The sequence below is a fragment of the Lagenorhynchus albirostris genome, chromosome 16 (genome assembly GCF_949774975.1).
Source record: "Lagenorhynchus albirostris chromosome 16, mLagAlb1.1, whole genome shotgun sequence".
Taxonomy (NCBI): domain Eukaryota; kingdom Metazoa; phylum Chordata; class Mammalia; order Artiodactyla; family Delphinidae; genus Lagenorhynchus; species Lagenorhynchus albirostris.
Window position 1 is genome coordinate 27,846,871 of NC_083110.1, and position 23,322 is coordinate 27,870,192.

A 23,322-nucleotide genomic window follows, 5' to 3' on the forward strand; every position below is an offset into this window, starting at 1 on the left:
AGATTTTAGCTATCCTGGTGTAGACGTTCAGAGCATGTGGGCTGTAGCCCAGAAGACTTTCAGTAGCCTAACAGAACATTCACATCTATCCCACTTTGGTCATCGTAGTGGGTGTTGAGTTTCTAAGCAGAGAATCCTGCCTGCTTCCTCTGGGTCTTCATGAGGTTGTAAAACTCTAATGTAGTAGCCAGTTCTAAGTCCACCAAGGTCCCGGTTTTACGTACGCCACAGATCTTCAGGGACTCACCCATGCTACCCGAGCCCAGTGTCCTCATTTGCTAAGACAGCAATGAACTTGAATTCTTGACTGTATTCAGGGCCATCCTCAACATGGCCTTTAGAAAGAGGTAAAAAGAGGGCTGAGTGACAGAGTGACAGGAAAATGCCTTTGGAAAATAAGAGAGGTACATAATTTATTTTCCCAGACATTTGAAATTTACGTAGTGTAGGATTAAAACTTTTTAGAGTGTTGTTCCTGTAGCACTTCTCTGTACTACTCTTTCATAGTAGTCACCTGTTTTCTTGTGGTGTTATCTGTTCCGCGTGTGGACAAAATAGGAATAATGTCTCATCCCAGTGACCAGTAGCTACTTGACACATGCTAATTAGAAATTAAATATCTAATTCCTGACTTATACAGGAAATATTAAACTGATTTTAACTTTATGCTACTGACATGTGTATGTGTGAGGAGGTGGGGTAGGAGGATGGGGTGTCATTATTCCAAATGTCTATTGTGATGACTGGTGGTTCAGTTGTCAGTCTGTGTTTTTGGTCTCCTTTTTCCGTGTTGTACTATGACCCCAGCATCTCTCTCTGGCCCTTCCCTCATGCTGCTCCCTTTAGATCGCTGTAGCTTTTTTTAATCTTCTGTGGGATACCAAGCTTGTTAAAAAATAATTGTATGTTAAAGCTCTTTGGTGCCAATTGAGAGCCTGAAAAGTTTAAAATATATGATATCCAGAAGGCCTCATGGGAAGAACTTTCTGGATGTGGAGGCCTTCTGTTGATGTTCATGATGACTCAGAATTGGGCTATTGAATAATGGGTTCAGTTTTGCCCAAAGATGGTGACGAGATGTTTTGAATGTCTCTAGTATGCAGTGAGGGGCTCCAAAAGACTTACGTAGGCATTTGTCTGCTTTTGAAGGAGAATTTGCTCTTTTGGCCTTTAGGGTGTACATTACACTGTATTCTAGAACAGATTTATCTCTGGGGGGTCACCACCCACCTACCTTGAATCTATAGTGCTCTGGGAGGCCAGTTGCTGCCCCAGCACTAGGAACGGACCACGATTCAGGCTCAGTTGAGCAGAGTGTTCCCTTTCCTGACCACAGAGATTCATTCAGGGAGGGACACGTAACCCAACACAGGCCATGGATTCCCAGATTTTGCTTGGAACTTTCAGGCAACAGAGGTTCTTTCTATTTTCTTTGAAGATGGTCTCATGTAGATCCAAAGCTCCTGGTAAGTCACCCGGTGGAGAAACTGAAGCTGGCATGGAGGAGGACAAAGCTAAGAGATAGGAAGCCCTAATGATAAGTTTGAACACCTGGCTCCAACCATACCTGAAACTACGGACCTTTGGACTCCATAAAGTCCCTCCTCCCCATTTATTTTCCTAAAGAACTTTGAATTGGATTGTATCATTTTACAATCAAAAAGATAATCTTTTCTTTCCAAACTGTTCAACAAGGGAGATTCTATGACCTACTCTGGAAATGTGTGGTCACTTGCCCCAACATAGTCATAACAGTCAAGAATTCTTCATTATATATGACCGCAAATTCATTTTCTGACAGTCTCTCTGTAGTATGAATAACAACCTGCCCCAAACCCCCAAAAAATCCAAAGAAAACAATCTCTTTATAAAGACATCTCCCTAGGCTTGAATGTTGATTTTCAATTGTCCCTTCAACCTTCACATTACATATTTTCTTTATTATGCAACTTCAGAATTATTTACTACTAGATACGTACGGCAAGCGTAAACCCTATTGAGCCATGATTCAATACGAGAATTTGTTATCGGCCATCTCCAGACCCCTTCTTGAAGATTTTACTGTTAGTCGGTCCTGGCCTGTGGTCCTGAAAGACGTTGATAGATGGTGAGGGACCTGGCGAATGAGTCACATGGAAGGTCCTGCTGTTTTCTCCTTCAGAGGCCCCTTTAATAGGAACTGGTAACTGGGGTTACTAAGCGACTAGAGAAGATTCCAGTAGCATTGGGTAATGTAAACACAGGTTTTTGTCTGGGAAGTCACACTTTCACTCCACATCAGAGACAGTGGAGCTGCTTCCTTCTCACCTCCCTTTTTGGAGCTTTCACCTCTGCTCCCTACCCCAGGATGGAACAGGCTCTAGCAGGCACCCACACTGCCCACATTCCCTTCTCACTGCATCCTCTCCCCATAGGTATGTCTGAATCTGCAGATGACTTTGCTCCAGTTAAGATGTAAGAAAATAGATAATTTCTACGTCACTTGGCCTGGTGATACAAATACGTTGGGAGTTGGGAAAACCAGTGTGCAGCTTTTCTAACCCATCCCGGCGCTGCGGTCAAACAAATCAATTCAGCCTGCTGAGACGCATCCATCGCCTTGTGATTATGTTTGTGTAAAGTCTTGGGGTCTTTGATCAAAGAATGGCATTTCAGGCCAGGCCCTAATCCTCACTGCCTTAAGGTGTTTAAATGAGTTTAAAAAAAATAAAAAAGTTGATAACAGCTGGGACTTAAATTTGCCTTTGCCCAGCTTTTGTTTTGAAAGGGCTTCTATTATCCGTGGCTTCCCTTTGCGAAGCAAAGATGGATCGTTGGGTAAACCTAAAAGGGAAAGAGGATCTGGGAGGAAATGGGCGGAGACTCTGAATTAATCTTCTGAGGAAGAATGTTTGATCAGCGGGGAGGAGAGAATGGAAACCTCTGATGCTGACAGCAGGCACCTTTCTGAGTAGGGTGTGATTGGCACCTTTGAAGCTTCAGTCGGGAGCCAGTGTCCAGTGGGTCGGGGCTTCCTCTGTCTGTGGGTGGTGGTAGTAATAATGTGACAACTGGAAGGATTAATTGCAGACAAGCAGCAGGATTACGAGGAGGGTTCCTCAGCTCTAAAAGGAACAGTTCGAGGAAAACCTCTGATCTGTCAGCCTTAGAGGAAATTAGTGGGAGCACACTAGAGCAGGCTGGGGGAAAAAAAAAAAAAGGCATTTAGGATATTAAAGCGAAATGTGAAGAGGATATTGAAATAGGGCGAGAAGGGTGGGAGCGCTGATCTCAAAAGGCAGTGTCCACCTCTTCCTACTAGGAATTTCCGTTATTTGTCCAGATTGCACATACTCCTTCTCTTTATGGTCCAGCAGAGTGGACGGTTTTACTTGGGTTGCAACAGGTTAGGGAAGGGTTACAGTCTAATCATGGTTGTGTCCAAGTTCCAGTGCAACACTTGATTGCTCTCCACCACCTGGAGGTTTCAGAATCCCCTGAAACTAAGGCTCCCCGTGTAATCTTAAAACAAGTCAGAGCATTAGTGACACCCTATCTGTATTAGCTATCTATTGTATATTTTACTTCTTACCCTTCTGGTTCAAGTCGGGATGTTGCCAATAAATCCTGTGTTACCATTAAAGAGGCCATTCATCACGCTTCCTAATGTGATTAATCAAGATACACCACAGTACCCTTAAAATGAGATCATTTTGATAAATCATGTATGACATGAAAAGACTTTATTCCTTTTAAGTGCAATTTAGACGGTAATTTTTTTCCTCATTTATGATTCATGGGAGAAACATGGGTAAAATTCCCTTGCACAGTTGCACCTTATCTACAGCAATAACTCAAAACTGCTTTTAGATGAAAATTCAGGACCTTATTCACCAAAGCTGAATGCCGGCTCATTATTTTCTGGCGTTCAGTAGTCCAAAAATAATGTCCACACATTAAGCAGAATTCTCAAAAAGTTGGAATTGGCCAGGCACTAGACACATCAGTTATACTCCATCATCCTTAATAAGGAAGAAATAGCAGATGTCCTCTTGGAGTTTTTTTGAATCAGTAATGCTCAGCCTTCACCTTCCCATTTTAGAATGATTTGGAAACAAAAATGGTAGTAACAGAAAAGTATGGGAATTTCAGCTGCTTTACATGATTCTTTTCTCCTGTTGCCTAAAGCTCAAAGGAGGTTTGTTTGTTTTTTTTTCCTCCTCCCATATGGTTCATGCTTTTTTCTCCATTCCCTTTTTCTTGTTCACAAATGAAACTACCATTTTGTTAGGTTTGAGTTTTGTTTTAAGCTGCTCTACGTGTAATGCAGGCTTTCCCCTCACAGCTGTCACAGTAATTTGGGAAGCCGCATTCATAACCTCTGATAGAAAAATAATTTGAAAATGTGCCTTCTGGTGATATCCCTCAAGTTTAAGGTCACAGTTTTGGTTAAAAGTCAGACACTGATGCTACTCATTAAACTGAAAAATGACTTGTTTTCCACTAATATTGAAATAAACTGGATGAATGTTAAGTCATGCTGGCACGCACTTACATAGAAAGCAAAATAAAATGGATATATTTAATTTGGATATGTAAAGTGAACAGAGTTTTAGGTCTTTCCTGAGACAGGGAACCAGGAAGATTGGCCGAAACAAATGTGAACAATTAGAAGTTCATTTGCCTCTTTCAGAGGATGAGAGCATTTAAAGAAGGATTCAGTGTCGCTGTTTTTCAAACCCTGTTACCTATGAATAAAGACATGTAATTTATTTCCCTGATGTTCTTAGGTATTTATTTTGGGCAGTGGATCAAAACCCTGTATTTGACTCTGTGCTTAAGTAACCCAAGAACCCACATACCCTGCTCCTATCCACACAACACAACAAATGCAACAAAACCCAAGTTTATTTGGGATATCATATTTGTGCTGGTGTCTCTGTACGTTAATCAAATAGAAACTGACCTCAAAGATTCCTTGCATATTATTCACGTTTAAATAAAATTTCCCGTGCTTTTATTTTTCCAATATAAAGAGCGAATTAAGAATATAAGACCGTGGGACTCCTGGCGGTCCAGTGGTTAATACTTTACCTTCCAATGCAGGGGGTGCTGGTTTGATCCTTGGTCGGGGAGCTGAGATCCCACATGCCTCGTGACCAAAAAACCAAAACATAAAACAGAAGAAATATTGTAACAAATTCAATAAAGACTTTAACAAAAGACTATAAGACCCTTAATGCTGTGCTAGCCTTGTTTAGGTTTCCATTTCACATTTATGACTTTCTATTTTTGCTAAAAAAGATCTGTAAATTCTAAAACTATGCATGTATCTCATTTAAAAAGTTCCCTAGTTCTAGCAACACTCAGCAAATCTCCAAAGAATGCAAGTTTAGAACGTAAATATTTTAAGGCCCCATAAAATTGGCAGTGAATATTTTTCCCCTTAATATCATGCTCATTTCATTCCAGTTTACTACCACTCTTTTATTTTCCAAAGTGGCTTTTAATACAATACACAATTATTTCATACAGGGTTGGGTAGGTCACCTTATTAAGCCTGCAAAGTCAGGCCTCTTCTGATTCCCACGAATATCCTTGCATTTATTCCTAATTAAAATGGCCCTCCTAAATTGTCTCAAGGTTATCAATACAAAGAACTAGCTAAGAGAAATAACCACAGTTGGAAAGTTAGCGGGGCAAGGTGACCGGATCACCAGACCCTGAAGCTGGGCCAACTGTGGTGTGTCTGCAGTGGTGCCCTGCCACCTGTTGGCTTTACTTATACATAACAGGGTATTGATGTCCCTCACAGCAGTGCAGTAACCCTCTCTGACCCCTGTCCCAGTTCATCACCCCCGAGAGAAAAGAAGGGGCCATTTGAGAATTCCAGGCCTCCTGATTTCCCCCATCATTCATTTCCTTGGCCACATGTTTCTTCTGCTATTACTAAAAATTTATGGCTGAGCACATTAAGGGCAGCACAAGTCCTTCCCTTCTTCTGGGTTATTTCAGAGTTTCCTGTCATAAGGAAATCCAAGAAGATGTGTCCTCAGCAGATTGTATGTGACAGTGCCTGCTTCTATCTCAGGAATCTGAGGCATGATGGATAAACTGTCAGTTTTGAAGGATGATGTTTTTTCCATATTTCCATTATGAACCGTGCTGTCATCTCCTAATAAATTTCTTGCATTGGTATCAATTTATTTTTACAAGCAGAGAGTCTGATGTATTTGGGAAAGGCACTGACAGCAGAGCTGGCCCAGCTTGACATAGCTGGCTCCACCTCATTTTGGAAAACTACTTTGGTTCCAAGGACAGAACTTGACCTATAGCCCTTGAGAATAAAAAAACTCTGTGAGAGGAAGAGAGACACATGAGGCAAGTTCCTTCTTTTAAGCCAAAATAAATCAACCCTGTAAGACTACCATGACATAATATTATTTCTAAGACAACCCTACAAACCCAGATGAGAAATGCCATATGTAGTTATTTACTAAAGACAGACCATCACAATAATGCCGGGAATCTGTGGAAGAATCCCGATTGTAACTGGGCTAAAGATCTCACTACTTTTGCCCTCAGAAGGGATCTCAGTAGTGCTTTTCTGCTTGACAAGTGAGGAGTAGAGTCTATTCAAGTAATAAATAATTTGATTACACGTAGTGTGCATGTCCCTGTTGCAGCTCCTATGAAAGGTAGAAGCCATAAAACCGTAGCCCTCCCTCTCAAGAAACTGAAATCTAGTTGAAGAGGTAAGATGTTATGCAAAATTGGAGTAAAGTAAAAGTACGTTAATATTTAATGAGCAATGCTAAGATCTTCATCTCTCACCTTATTTATTCTTTGCCTTTAATGGGAAGAAAGGTCATATAGTGTCATAATGGTTAAGGCAGTAGCCACTGGAGACAAGCTACCTGGCTTTGTGGCCCAGCTCTGCTACATACTAGTAACCCAAGAACCTGCTTAATTTCTCTGGGCCTCAGTTTTCCTCATCTGTAAAACAGGAATAGGAATCAGAACTGCCTCATGGAACTGTTATAAAAATTGAATAAATTAATATATGGAATGTGTTTACCATAGCCCCAGACACAAAGTAAGCACAAGTAAGTGTTAGCAATTTTTAACCATCATCATCATGATCATCATCATGACTATTATGGTTATTACCATTTTACAGTGGAGGAAAGTATAGCTTTAAGAGCTTAATACCCAAGGTCATGTAGCCGGATGGAGCTTGGATCTAAGTCTTAGTCAGTAAGGCATCAGACATCAAATAAGTTGAAGACAGAATCTTTGAAGCTTAATTAGCTTTTTTCTTAACTATCCTTTTCTCTATAGCCCCAAACATACCTTAGACATTATATAATAAGGGTTATATGTAGTAGTGTGCTGGAAATATTTAACAACCAGCTCTCTGGAAAAAACATTATGCATATAAATGTGTCCATAAGCTTATTGTAATCTTTATGTATATAAAGGATGAGTAGCACACAATTTACAAACAAAATTAAATATATAACCCTTCTTTTAATAAATTCTATCCAGCTAATTCAGTCTCACCAAATATTTTGGCCAAACTTTCATATCCATTGCCAACGTAAGGTTGCAATTGATGATTAAGTGTAGTTCTGACATGAACGTCAACTATATTTTTTTCTTACTGAGTATGTCAGAACTTTACTCTTTTGTCAATGGCATGAGCTACTTCTTTACTGAATCAGATAATGATTTTTGAACATTTGAAGAATATTTCCTCAACTTTTTGGTGCTATTCACAATGTAATACCTACAGACACAACATAACTTTTAAGTTTAATCTGTGTAATTAACATGTTTCCACCATTTTCTTAAGTTAAAAAAAAATCCAGATAATAAATCCCTAATTTGTAGCATTTGCCAGTTTCCGCTGTAAATACTCCTATCATGGCTGATGTCAGGCTACCAAAGTGACATCACTGAAGAGATGGGAAGAGATACGAAGTATCTCATATCATTAGAAGCATATCATTATAGCATATCATTATATAGTATTTACACTATGTAGATATAATAGACATGAATACTTTCAAGAACATAAATAGTAGCAAAGTTGTGTAAAATAATTGGAAAGTACTGAGTTTGGTTACATAATACCCTTTAAATTTATCCAATCGCAAGTATATATAATTGAATTTTAAATAATGGCTGTGTTTAGCAACTGAAATACAGCATTCCTGAAATTTTAACCATTGGTTTTTATGAGCTGGTAGAGGTTGACCATAGACACCATTGGTTATGTCAACCCCAAAGGGCTAAAGAGATGTGAAGCACTCTTATGTCTACATTGCATCGTCAATTATTTTTAATAAATAACTTAATGGTTTTATGTATACGCCAGACCACAAAACGTGTTGCATATTCACATGAATTTAATCATATCTTACTAGAAATATATAACCTGTCTTAGTATATGTACTAAACCCAGGGAGTTTTTCTTCGCCAGGCACCTTTGAGCATCGAGTTCATTGCACAGTGGTTGGGATTCAGGCTGTGAAATCAAGATGCGTTGGTTGGAATTCTAAATTCCCCACATGCTAGATAGGTGCTCTTGGGCAAGTTATTTAACCTCTCTAAATCCCGACTGCCTTATCTATAAAATGATAGTAATAATGATACTCCTCAAGGTTGTTGAGATAGTTAAATGAAAGAGTGTGCTTACAATGCCTCCATGTAATTAGCACACAAGATATGTGATACACACACAAAACCATGTGTACACCCTCATTACCCTCATTACTTGGAGGTTGTAATATATTACATTCTGATTACATTCTGTTTGAACATATGACACAAACTAAATCCTCAGCAGGGATTAATAATTAGCGGTAAAATATTAACTTGTGCTCCATCATATTTCTGTGGTGAAAGATGATTATTTGTTTCTTTAAAGGTTGGATATTCTGCCTTTAAAATTGCCCATGCTATTAGTAAACTCCCTCTCACTTGATAACCCTTTCTTAATGCTTGGAGAAGTTGCTTTGTTAGGAGCTGCAAGGCATTCACTATCAATACAGGTGTTGGCCCCTGTGCTCTTGAAGTTGACAGTCCTGCAGAAGGGACCAGACAAGTGCCCAGTTGACAGTGGTGTGAGGCAAAGTGGATGATGGCCAGGAGTGGAGTATGACAAAGATCTGGGGCCTCTGCTGCTGAGAGGCTGTGGCGCTGGGGAAACCTCTTGAAATTTATGGGTCAGGCTGACTTGGTTTTCTTTTTTTGATTTCTTTTTTAACATCTTTATTGGAGTATAATTGCTTTACAATGGTGTGTTAGTTTCTGCTTTATAACAAAGTGAATCAGCTGTACATATACACATATTCCCATATCTCCTCCCTCTTGCATCTCCCTCCCACCCTCCCTATCCCACCCCTCTAGGTGGTCACAGAGCACTGAGATGATCTCCCTGTGCTATGCGGCTGCTTCCCACTAGCCACCTATTTTACATTTGGTAGTGTATATATGTCCATGCCACTCTCTCACTTCGTCCCAGCTTACCCTTCCCCCTCCCCGTATCCTCAAGGCCATTGTGTACATCTGTATCTTTATCCCTGTCCTGCCTCTAGGTTCTTCATAACCTTTTTTTTTTTTCAAGATTCCATATATATGTGTTAGCATATGGTACTTATTTTTCTCTTTCTGACTTACATCACTCTGTATGACAGTCTCCAGGTCCATCCACCTCACTACAAATAACTCAGCTTTGTTTCTTTTTATGGCTGAGTAATATTCCATTGTATATACGTGCCACATCTTCTTTATCCGTTCATCTGTCGATGGCCACTTAGGTTGCTTCCATGTCCTGTCTATTGTAAATAGAGCTGCAATGAACATTGTGGTCCAGGACTCTTTCTGAATTATGGTTTTCTCAGGGTATATGCCCAGGAGTGGGATTGCTGGGTCTTATAATTGTTCTATTTTTAGTTTTTTAAGGAACCTCCATACTGTTCTCCATAGTGGCTGTATCAATATACATTCTCACCAACAGTGTAAGAGGGTTCCCTTTTCTCCACACCCTCTCCAGAATTTATTGTTTGTAGATTTTTTGATGATGGCCATTGTGACTGGTGTGAGGTGATACCTCATTGTAGTTTTGATTTGCATTTCTCTAATGGTTAGTGATGTTGAGCAACCTTTCACGTGTTTGTTGGCAATCTGTATGTCTTCTCTGGAGAAATGTCTATTTAGTTCTTCTGCCCATTTTTGGATTGGGTTGTTTGTTTTTTTGATATTGAGCTGCATGAGCTGCTTGTAAATTTTGGAGACTAATCCTTTGTCTGTTGCTTCATTTGCAAATATTTTCTCCCATTCTGAGGGTTGTCTTTGGTCTTGTTTATGGTTTCCTTTGCTGTGCAAAAGCTTTTAAGTTTCATTAGATCCAACTTGTTTATTTTTGTTTTTATTTCCATTTCTCTAGGAGGTGGGTCAAAAAGGATCTTGCTGTGATTTATGTCATAGAGTGAATGTTCTGCCAATGTTTTCCTCTAAGAGTTTTATAATGTCTGGCCTTGCATTTAGATCTTCAATCCATTTTGAGTTTATTTTTACGTATGGTGTTAGGGAGTGTTCTCATTTCATTCTTTTACATGTAGCTGTCCACTTTTCCCAGCACCACTTATTGAGAAGTTGTCTTTTCTCCATTGTATATTCTTTCCTCCTTTATCAAAAATAGGGTGACCATATGTGTGTGGGTTTATCTCTGGGCCTTCTATCCTGTTCCATTGATCTATATTTCTGTTTTTGTGCTAGTACCATACTGTCTTTATTACTGTAGCTTTTTAGTATAGTCTGAAGACCAGGAGCTTGAGTCTTCCAGCTCCGTTTTTCCTTCTCAAGATTGCTTTGGCTATTTGGGGTCTTTTGTGTTTCCATACAAATTTTGAAATGTTGTGTTCTAGTTCTGTGAAAAATGGCATTGGTAGTTTGATGGGGATTGCGTTGAATCTGTAGATTGCTTTGGGTAGTATAGTCATTTTCACAATGTTGATTCTTCCAATCCAAGAACATGGTATATCTCTTCATCTGTTTGTATCATCTTTAATTAGTTTCATCAGTGTCTTATAGTTTTCTGCATACAGGTCTTCTGTCTCCTTAAGTAGGTTTATTCCTAGGTATTTTATTCTTTTTGTTGCAATGGTAAATGGAAGTGTTTGCTTCATTTCTCTTTCAGATTTTTCATCATTAGTGTATAGGAGTGCAAGAGATTTCTGTGCATAATTTTGTATCCTGCTGCTTTACCAGCTTCATTGATTAGCTCTAGTAGTTTTCTGGTAGCATCTTTAGGATTCTCTATGTATAGTATGTCATCTGCAAACAGTGACAGCTTTACTTCTTCTTTTCCGATTTGGATTCCTGTTATTTCTTTTTCTTCTCTGATTGCTGTGGCTAAAACTTCCAAAACTATGTTGAATAATAGTGGTGAGAGTGGACAGCTTTGTCTTGTTCCTGGTCTTAGAGGAAATGGTTTCAGTTTTTCACCACTGAGAACGATGTTGGTTGTGGGTTTGTCATCTATGGCCTTTATTATGTTGAGGTAAGTTCCCTCTATGCCTACTTTCTGGAGGGTTTTTTTATCATAAATGGGTGTTGAATTTTGTTGAAAGCTTTTTCTGCATCTATTGAGATGATCATATAGTTTTTATCCTTCAGTTTGTTAATATGGTGTATCACATTGATTGATTTCCCTATATTGAAGAATCCTTGCATTCCTGAGATAAACCCCACTTGATCGTGGTGTAGGATCCTTTTAATGTGCTGTTGGATTCTGTTTGCTAGTATTTTGTTGAGGATTTTTGCATCTATGTTCATCAGTGATATTGGCCTGTAGTTTTCTTTCTTTGTGACATCTTTGTCTGGTTTTGGTATCAGGGTGATGGTGGCCTCGGAGAATGAGTTTGGGAGTGTTCCTCCCTCTGCTATATGTTGGAAGAATTTGAGAAGGATAGGTGTTAGCTCTTCTCTAAAGCTTTGATAGAGTTCGCTTGTGAAGCCATCTGGTCCTGGGCTTTTGTTTGTTGGAAGATTTTTAATCACAGTCTCAAATTCAGTGCTTGTGATTGGTCTGTTTATATTTTCTATTTCTTCCTGCTTCAGTCTCAGAAGGTTGTGCTCTTGTAAGAGTTTGTCCATTTCTTCCAGGTTGTCCATTTTATTGGCATATAGTTGCTTGTAGTAATGTCTTATGATCATTTGTATTTCTGCAGTGTCAATTGTTACTTCTCCTTTTTCATTTCTAATTCTATTGATTTGACTGTTCTACCTTTTTTTCTTGTTGAGTCTGGCTAATGGTTTATCAGTTTTGTTTATCTTCTCAAAGAACCAGCTTTTAGTTTATTGATGTTTGCTATTGTTTCCTTCTTTTCTTTTTCATTTATTTCTGATCTGATCTTTATGATTTCTTTCCTTCTGCTAACTTTGGGGATTTTTTTGTTCTTCTTTTTCTAATTGCTTTAGGTATAAGCTTAGGTTTTTTATTTGAGATGTTTCTTGTTTCTTGAGGTAGGATTGTATTGCTATAAACTTCCCTCATAGAACTGTTTTTGCTGCATCCCGTAGTTTCTGGGTCGTCGTGTTTTCATTGTCATTCATTTCTAGGTATTTTTTTATTTCCTCTTTGATTTCTTCAGTGATCTCTTGGTTATTTAGTAGTGTTTTGTTTAGCTTCCATATGTTTGTATTTTTTACAGATTTTTTTCCTGTAATTGATATCTAGTCTCATAGCATTGAGGTCAGAAAAGATACTTGATACGATTTCAGTTTTCTTAAATTTACCAAGGCTTGATTTGTGACCCAAGATATGATCTATCCTGGAGAATATTCCATGAGCACTTGAGAAGAAAATGTATTCTGTTGTTTTTGGGTGGAATGTCCTATAAATATCAATTAAGTCTATGTTGTTAATGTATCATTTAAAGCTGTGTTTCCTTATTTATTTTCATTTTGGATGATCTGTCCATTGGTGAAAGTGGGGTGTTAAAGTCCCGTACTATGATTGTGTCACTGTCAATTTCCCCTTTTGTGGCTGTTAGCATTTGCCTTATGTATTGAGGTGCTCATGTGTTGGGTGCATAAATATTTACAATTGTTATATCTTCTTGGATGGATCCCTTGATCATTATGTAGTGTCCTTCTTTGTCTCTTGTGATAGTCTTTATTTTAAAGTCTATTTTGTCTGATATGAGAATTGCTCCTCCAGGTTTTTTTGATTTCCATTTGCATGGAATATCTTTTTCATCCCCTCACTTTAAGTCTGTATGTGTCCCTATGTCTGAAGTGGTCTCTTGTAGACAGCATATATATGGGTCTTGTTTTTTTATCCATTCAGCCAGTCTATGTCTTTTGATGGGAGCATAATCCATTTATATTTAAGGTAATTATCCATATGTATGTTCTGTTACCATTTTCTTAATTGTTTTGGGTTTGTTATTGTAGGTCTTTTCCTTTTCTTGTGTTTCCTGCCAGAGAAGTTCCTTTAGCATTTGTTGTAAAGCTGGTTTGGCGGTGCTGAGCTCTCTTAGCTTTTGCTTGTCTGTAAAGGTTTTAATTTCTCCGTGGAATCTGAATGAGATCCTTGCTGGGTAGAATAATCTTGGTTGTAGGTTTTTCCCTTTCATCACTTTAAATATGTCTTCCCACTCCCTTCTGGCTTGCAGAGTCTCTGCTGAAAGTTTAGCTGTTAACCGTATGGGGATTCCCTTGTATGTTATTTGTTGTTTTTCCCTTGCTGCTGTATTTTCTTTGTATTTAATTTTTGATAGCTTGATTAACATGTGTCTTAGCATGTTTCTCCTTGAATTTATCCTGTATGGGACTCTCTGTGCTTCCTGGACTTGATTAACTGTTACCTTTCCCATATTAGGGAAGTTTTCAACTATAATCTCTTCAAATATTTTCTCAGTCCCTTTCTTTTTCTCTTCTTCTTCTGGGACCCCAATAATTCGAATGTTGGTGCATTTAATGTTGTCCCAGAGGTCTCTGAGACTGTCCTCAATTCTTTTCATTCTTTTTTCTTTATTCTGCTCTGCAGTAGATATTTCCACTATTTTATCTTCCAGATTACTTATCCGTTCTTCTGACTCAGTTATTCTGCTATTGATTCCTTCTAGAGAATTTTTAATTTCATTTATTGTGTTTTTCATCATTATCTGTTTGCTCTTTAGTTCTTCTAGGTCCTTGTTAAACATTTCTTGTATTTTCTCCATTCTATTTCCAAGATTTTGGAGCATCTTTACTATCATTACTCTGAATTATTTTTCAGGTTATTTCATCTTCATTTGTTAGGTCTGGTGGGTTTTTGCCTTGCTCCTTCATCTGCTGTGTGTTTCTCTGTCTTCTCGTTTTGCTTAGCTTACTGTGTTTGGAGTCTCCTTTTCGCAGGCTGCAGGTTCTGAGTTGCTGTTATTTTTGGTGTCTGCCCCCAGTGGCTAAGGTTGGTTCAGTGGGCTGTGTAGGCTTCCTGGCGGAGAGGACTAGTGCCTGTGTTCTGGTGGATGAGGCTGGATCTTGTCTTTCTTGTGGGCAGGAACACATCTGGGGGTTGGGGTTTTGGGGTGTCTGTGACCTTATTATGAGTTTAGGCAACTTCTCTCCTAATGGGTGGGGTTGTGTTCCTGTCTTGCTAGTTGTTTGGCATAGGATGTCCAGCACCGTAGCTTGCTGTTTGTTGAGTGGAGCTGAGTCTTAGCATTGGGATGGGGATCTCTGGGAGAGCTTTCGCCGTTTGATATTACCTGGAGCTCGGAGGTCTCTGGTGGACCAATGTTCTGCACTCGGCTCTCCCACCTCAGCGGCACAGGCTTGACACCTGGCCAGAACACTAAGCCCCTGTCAGCCACACGGCTCCACACTCCGGAATTCCACACTCCAGAGGCCCTCCTTTCCAATGTGCTGCCTCTCACCCTTCCACGCAGGTCCTCCTGACTTGGTTTTTAATCCCACTCTGGATTTTAGAACTGTGTAGTCTTGGACATGTGACTTATCCTTTCCATGCCTCAGTTTTCTTTTTTCTCACATGAGAGTAATAATAGGATATACTGACACATTGGAAAACCGTTAGACTTAGAATGCATTCAAGAAACATTTGTTCCTATCCCACCCCGTGCCTCCTTTCTTTTCTACCCCCCATCTCCTTCCTCCTTAACTCCTACTGTCCCTCCTTCTGCTGCTTCTCCTTGCCCTTTGATGGGAGAGATTGGAAAGATACTTGTTGGAAAATGTGTTGTTTCAGATCTGCCCTTGTAGGATTTTAATTTTTAAATATTTTAAACTGCCAGAAGCAATGGCACCATTAAATAGAATTTAAAAATTAAATCCTCCCAAACCACATTATTCACAAAAATCTTTCAATCTCTGCTTATTAACTTTTACCCGTTATAAATTTTATGTTGTTAAAAATCGTAGTGGATGTACTATTCTTATATTAACTGTGTTCACTGAATTTTGTGTAATAAAAATTTTGCATATTTATCTCTTTTATATTATATTTGGTTACCACATGTAATTATGAATATTTCCATAATGCCCAGTATTTATGTTGTTTTATTTTTTCTTGTTATATGAGTGTCTGCTAAAAGTATTTTGGAAACCACCACTCTCGATGATTGAAAAGGTCTTTTACAGCTCTGACATTCCGTAATTTGATTATTTGTGTAAAGGTCCAAAAAATGCCCAGTCTATAGCCCTTGCTTCCTGTTTTCCATTCCTGTTTCTTTTCCTTCCTTCCTGCCTTCCTCTCATAAACATTTCAGAACTACAGCTCTGGGCCTGATGGCCTTTTAGGCACTGGCAGAACTGGACCCCCTGTAGATCAGATACAAACAGTGGCAAACTCTGGAGGCTGTTTTGCCTGCAAAGGGCTTCCTGAGAGCCTTCCCGAGAGCCTTCGGCACAACCCTCCCCCTCACCCCAACCCTTCTTTGACTGACTTCTGCTCTGAATTACCCCTCACCTCCATCAGTCAGCTGAATGCTCAGCTCTTTTTCACTCTTCCTTTTGCCCATTTGGGCCCTTTCTTGGTCCCTTGGTTCCTGGCTCATCCTCATCCCACCATACCGCCTTTTTTTCTCTCAGTTTTTTGGCTTCTGGCTCTGGACCAGTATATGGTTTTCCTGTTCCCCCACCTGTCTGTCATTTCCAGCACAGTGGGTCTGTGGTGGAGGCTTTCTGTCTGTCCTCACACTGAAAGGCCTGGTGCCTTCACATGTGAGCAAGTGGGAAGACTCCACCTTAGGCCGGTTCTGTGGCTTTTAACTTAATCCTTGAGATGCTGTCAAGTCTTTACCTCTGATTCTGGCAACTTGGCCTATACTTTTGTGTTGAATTACAATCATGGTGTATAGTTTTCTCTTTGACATTAAAATGTTTTATTCATTCAAGCATTATGCATTGACTTCTTTCTGTCTTTCTAGCAGCATGTTGGGTACAAGGGTAACAGTATAGTTAATCTTGGAAAGTTAGTAGAGTTAATCTTGAAAGTTCTCTGTTAGTATGAAGAAGAAATAAGCAAGGATGTAATTACTGGTCCAAGTGTTCAGCTGTCATCATAGAGGTCAGGGTCAAAGTTCTGTGATGATGCAGAGTATGGGGATCAGGCTTTGAGTTGGTGACTCTTACTAACCAGCATTAATCATGATTCTAATTTCTCCTTCTTATTCTTTTTGATGAGTTGGGAATGCAGCCAAGGTCCTCATTTTATTTTTCTTGGTATTCTCTACACAGGGCCTGGCATATAGTAGGTGTTTATTAAATCCTTGATAATAAATGAGTGATACTTTTTCTTATGAGAGAAAATAAATGTTTTTAGAAGAGTCAGCTTTATACCACAGTTTCAGGGAATGAATTGTGATGAAAAGCGAAGATTGCTTTTACTTGAAAGAGGCTGACAAATTTCCCAGACCTGGGATCACTTTATGCAGCGTATGATTTAAGGGTGAGTGAGCATGCCAGAGCGCTCCACTTGAGCTGAGTGATGGGGAATGAGTTGTGGAGCTGTGGTCTTAGATGGTATTTTGTGAAAAATAGTGGGAGATTTATGACTATTAAACAACTTTGTAGCTGCCCCCTTCTTGTCTTGAAGCCTGCCAAATCTCTCCTCCTGTGGTCTGTATCATGTTCCTTCCGGGCATCCATGATGTTCAGAAATATCCACTGGAATGCAGGTTTTCAGGGAACGCACCCAATGGGAGGGGGCTCGAATTTTACACATTCATCTAAAGACATTTGTTTTCTGGAACCGCAGAGTGAAATTCTCACTTTGCAAATCTCTTGTACTGTACTTTCATTCAGTCTTTTCCAATGAGGTTGCCAAAGTTCTTCCTTCCTTCCTGCGTTATAGAAATTGCAAAGCACAGTATATTAGTGACCATTGTCATTATTGATGTGAGTTTAAAAAATTATTAGCAACTCTCCAATTGTGAGTAGGAGACAAGTACAGAAACCTTCAGTATGCTTTGGCAGATCTTAAGCAGAAGGGCTTACCGGGCTGGAACGAGCATTTCAGGCCTAGGTGTGAAGGGGGAATTTATAGTTACTACTGCTTATTGGCTTTTTCCATTCTATTGTCATACTCAGTAGCTTTGGAAGAATTAGAAATGGGATATTTCATCACAAAAAGCCAAGCAGAGATGACCTGAATCCATGTTGGGCAAGTACTAGAAAATTGTTAGAGGAAATTTCCTCTAATTATGGGTTTATATCAACATAGGACTTATGGATCAGAGAGAAAATAGGAGTCTGTTTTTTCAATTTTCATGTTTAATTCTGAGGAATTGCAAAAATGTAGAAAAGTTTGAAAAGTAATGAGGATGTTCAGCTACCATACAGGGTTTGTATTTTCTAATATCTTGACCTTTTTTTTCATGTCTTATCTTTCAATAAAAGAAATAAACCTTATCTGTAAAATTGAAGCTCACCCTCTTTCCCATTAGCCCCAGTCCTATTCCTGTGCCCTGTGGTAGAGGCAACCATTTTCATGAATTTAGTGTATAACTTTTATAATTTTTAGACCTTTCCGTATACACACATGAGATCAAAGAACTACACGTATGCATAAATAATATTGCTCTACATTTATCATTCTGCAACTTGCATTTTCACTTTTTATTAAATTTTTAGAGCTACTCAAATTGAGATATATAAATCAGCTTTATTGCTCTTAAGTGCTAAATATTATTCTGTCATGTGAATATACAACATTTTATTTATCGATTTTCCTCATTGATAGACATTTGAATTATTTCCAATTTGTTCTGTTGTAAATAATGCTGCAATAAACATTGTTCTATGTTCCACCTTACAGACCTGAGTAAAATTTTCCATCGTATATATTTTAAAGGGAATTGCAGTACCAGTTTTCAATTTTATTAGATATTGCTAAGCTACTCTCCTGCGTAGTTGAACCAATGTACGTTCCCACTGGCAAAGGATGAGAGGTTGAGATTTGTTGTCCTTCATTCTCCGTAGCACTCGCTATTGTGAGACTTAAAAGTTTGCCAACTATGATGGACAAAAAAATAATTGCATCTTGTTTTAATTTGCATTGCCTTTAGGACTAGTAAATTTGACCATCTTCTCTTTTATTTATTGACTACTCAGGTTTCCTCTTCTTTGAATTGTCTGAGTTTTCCTTTGCCCATTTTTTATTATATTTTTATTTATTTAGGGATATAGGTATTCTGGATGCTAATATTTTATTGTAGATGTTGCAAAAATTCTCTAACGGGTGATTTAAAATGTAAAAGTAATTCTTTGCCACAGGTCGTTAGAAAATTTGGCAAGTACTTAAAGATTAGAGAATTATTTGTAGTTCTTAGGATTCCGATTTACCCTGATTTCCCTGTTCCCATTTTAAGCATCCTTCCTTAATCCAGGTAAAAGAAAACATTAAATATTTCCACTTATGTTTCTATTATTTCATTCTTGATATACTGTGAGTGTATTGCTTCAGTTTCAAGGGGAGTTCTTTATTCTGGGGCAGGTAGAATGCAAATTTAAGACATTGTCTTGTCCATTTCTTTCATATGATAATTGTGCTTTTCTGAATCATGCTTCTAAGCATAATTTTCAACATCACTATTGAAAAGATCACATGGAGTTCATTTTGCTAAAAGCCAAGTCAAAGAACTGGTAGTTAGAACCTTGGTTTGTAGCGGTTTTCCCCAACATCCAGCCATGAAAGTCTCACCAAAAGGCATAGTTTGCAAAATTGTTCTCTTCCTGGATTCTTTTCCATGACTTGAGTTTATAAATGGACACTTAGCAGAAAAGTAATTAAGTGCTAGGCGAAGAATGATGACTGCAAAACAGAACTCAAGCCACACAGTTTTTGCTTTGACTACAATTGGAAATAAAAGTTAAATCGCTATTTTACTCTTGGTTACAAAACTCGTATGTTTTTCCCCGTCAGAGGTATTTGCTGAAAGGTAGTTTCTTCCAGTAATTTTAGGAAAAGCTGTCATCAAGTTGTCAACAGCCCAAATTGAGATTAAAAGCACCAAGAAATATCACAATATAGCAACCTAAAACTCATCCTGGAATTTTAGGCTTTTTTTAGCAACAAGGTGGAGTAGAAACATTGACAGAGAAAGAAGCTATGGCCTCTTATGGAGGAAGTACAGTAGATTTGTGGAAGGACATTCCCCATTCCTCTGCCGCATATATCCTGCCTCGAGCATTGAATAGATGCCATATTCAGAACATGTCATTGTGTCTCATTTATCATGTAGGGATAACAGGAGACCTTGATGCCAAATGGAGAAACACCTGGTGATTCTAATGTTTGAATTTTAATCTAATTGCTGACTCTTTTACATTGTTGCAGCATCCTAAATGTCTAATGATGCAGTATCTTACAAATCTTGGGTACTTTTTAAAACATTTTTCTTGGTGACTGAACTTTGATCTTTCTAGACCCAATACCTTTGGATCAAACTTTAAACACCATATATTTCTCTTGCTGCTGAGATGAAGTAATGCTACCCGAAATCTGTCTCTACCTTAGGGACAGAGCTTCTGCTTTTGTGGCATTCAGAACTCTTTCTGTAAGTCTCCACTGAAAGCTGCTTAATCAAACATCTCAAATGTCAGAAACGGGGTTTAAAGGGTTTTTCTAGCAAGTAGGTCTAATCTCCTACTTAGTTTTGATTCCTATAATGTCGATAATCTCTTTGGAGAAAAGGCCTCCCCCTACCAGGGCAAATATATCCCATAGAATGTATTTCCTTTTCCAGAAAGAAAAATGTAGCATTAATGAAATTTACTTTTTCATGAAGCTTGGAAAGGTTGTAAGCTTAGGATTTTGATCCTAGCAGATGTTCTTTTTTGGATATTAAAAAAAAAAAAAAGTAGTGTTTGATTCAGAAGTCTCAGTAAGAATTGCAGTGGTGGTGCTTCGTACTCCACACAGCCACACTCAGAATGTGACATACTGGTCATTAGCTCTGAGTGACACCTGACTCTCCGGCTGTGGTCCTTCCCTCCTGCCTTAGCCCCCATGGATGTAGTGTTAGGGAAAGAGAGTTAGTAGCCTGCGTCACACTATATAGAATCGAATGGTTAAAGAGCCTTGTGTACAGTTAAAAAAAAGCATCTTCGTAGATAGATTTCAGAATATTTTCTTTTAGACTTTGAAATGGCAAAGTTTTGTCGACGACCACTGTATTTCAAATTTCAGATGGGTTTTTCAGTGCTATTGTAAAATGTAGCCAGAACCCCAGTTGCAGGGTCTGCAATGGTTTGTATCCTTCTCTAGGGTCACTTCATGCTGCCAGGCCTTTTGTCTTCAGCTTCCCATTATCTCCATGCCACTGGGTCCAGTAAACCAGGCTTGTTTGTCCCATCCACCCTGGGGGCAAAGCTCAGCCTCTTCACTGGTTTCCATAGAAATCTCCGCACAGTGAACATTCGATCTGTGGGAAGTATTGGTAGGAGGCCTGTGGCAGAAATCGAAGTCTGCATCATTTCCTGCCTTCAACTTCTCCTTGCCTCCTCCTCCTTGAAGTTCAGCACAGTAAACAAACCATCCCCTTGTGTCAGAGCCCTTCCACCTGTACCAAGTCCCCTGGAAGCTTGGTAATCGACCCTACACTTAGCAGAATATTATCTCAACACAGACAACTCTTGCTTCCTAAGAAGAGTCTTGGTCCGTAATATTTTCTCCAAACCCAGATCCCGAGGAGACAAGTTGGGTAAATGAAGGTATTTAGTGTTTGGTGTGGCTTCATGTCGGTGTGTTTTTTTTCACGCAGGCCTCCGGCGACAGCGTTGCCGCCTCTCCGAAGAGCCGCTACACACCCCTGCCTTCTGCTTCCAGGGAACTCACCAGTCACCGAGGTAGGAACCCTGCTTTTTATTGCTCTCAGTGGCTGCAGGGAGGGACACCGGCCTGTGCGGAGCTCGGGGCTCATTACTGCTGTCTCGGCACTTTGGAAGGAACACAGTGCTTTTCAAGTCCTTGATGAGAAAACCATACCTGTCAAGCCTAGTGATTTTCACTCATATTCAACAGAATTTAGTGGCAGTCTATTGGGAAGGCAAATAAGTCTATGGTGGAATATAATTTTGTGATACTTTTTCTTTAAACAAAGAGATTATCGTACTTAAAAATTACTAAGGAGGTCATTTCCTCCAGGGAAAATGATGGAGAGAAATTAGGAAACTCACTAATATTTGTAAAAGTGTCACTGTTTGGGAGTATAATAGCTGAAATCTGTAATTTCGAAATGAATGAACTCTACGTTACAGCTAAGAAGGAATTCCAGTTTGCCTAGTAACATTAAGGCGAATCAATATGCAGTTTTCCCTGAATTCTCTGATCCTTGAAACTTTAATTTGGCTCACCCAGTTCTTCCAAAGCCTTGAATTCCTATTGCCATCTCTAAAGTCTGCAAGGAATATAATTTAAGCATGCTTTATCCCTAACCTGGCTGCTCAGGCCAAGGACTATGTGACCAGCTTTGTTGGAATTAGTTAGGACAGGAAGAGGCCACGTGATGTAACTTGTTTACCCCATTTTATTCTGGTTATGACCACAGTCATGTTTCGTAATTGTGAATCTACCTTCCAAGGATAAGTAAGAACAGGCTAAGATTGAGGGCATTACATACTTTAAACATTGCTTCTCCAAGCAGGAAATTACCCTTGTACATGCAGGGGACACTGAATAAGGCCTCTTCCAGCTTTGTCATCCAAGCTGCACAGCAGGATGAGTGGGTCGGAGCCAAGTCTGTAGAGATTATCAGAAAGTAGAGCTGGCCCTCTAAGGAAGACATGGAGGTTTCAGGCAAATGGCACACTTATATTCTGCAGGAAACGGTCCACAGAGTAATGCAGGATTCCAGGTGTCTGTGACTTGGACCTGTGTTGTCTGTTTGATGTCTGGGCCCAGTGGAACTTTTCTACATTTAAATATGTGTTGGTTCAATTAGGGTTCAACTGTGATTCCATTCAGTAAGTGTCAAACTTGTGAAAGTCAATTTTGCTCAAAGTCAGGTAGAATAAATAGCTTCCAACATGTTATATTTTGAGGGGTGTGAACAGATCTCTTCTGCTGAATGTCCTTATGAAGGTTGTGAGTATATCCCTTTAGAGACTGTTTTACTGGGTGGCGGGGGGTGGCGGGGATTCCTCTAGGCAAACAATAATACGCTCTCTAGAAGGAATAACAAATTAAGCCTAGCATCATATTCTCATAGATGGTCTCTTGCATTTGAATAAGGGTAGTTTTAACTGTGTAGCCCGTTGACTACATGAGTAGGAACTGAAGTCTCGGAGCCCTCAAGCCTACTTGAGTTGATCTGGCCACGAAATTGAGATTTCACAGCAGGAGGACCCCATAGTGATAGTCATCAGTAATAGGGCAAAGGTCATCTGTCGTCGTAACAGTAAAATAAAGAATCTGAACCTTGAAGAAATGGAATATAAAACAATAGTTTTGAAGATATTTTGGTTAATATTTGGAATATGGAAAAATACCTAACATGGTTAGAGTGAAAATAGGCCCCCTTGAATGATATCAGAGCCCAACATCAATAGGGAAAACATTATTTAAAGGGAGCCAAGAGCAGCTGTCTTGAATTTCCTGAGTAATTAATACACATTTAATGCATTTGAGGCATTAGTTGCCTGATCTGTGCTAAGTACTTGGATGTTGAAAAGAGCCAGACAGCGTCATGAAATGACGGCCAGGTCTTTGGACTTATGTTCATGAGGAGACCAGTAAAGAGAGAACCAAAGAAGCTCATTAGGCTGAATTATTACTGGACTGATGTGCGTGGGGAAAATATGTGACTGATATATTTCACCTTGGCATGA

General features: G+C 39.2%; 1 protein-coding gene across 2 annotated transcripts in view; it reads left to right on the forward strand.

The window, feature by feature from the left end:
- The window catches only part of LRMDA (leucine rich melanocyte differentiation associated), a 1,268,542-nt gene that overhangs the window by 1,004,886 nt on the left and 240,334 nt on the right, over positions 1–23,322 (forward strand). For both annotated transcript variants that reach the window (XM_060125451.1, XM_060125450.1), the window contains one exon: positions 21,258–21,342. In XM_060125451.1, the coding sequence (XP_059981434.1) occupies positions 21,258–21,342 (85 nt within the window). The remainder of the gene's footprint in view (positions 1–21,257; positions 21,343–23,322) is intronic.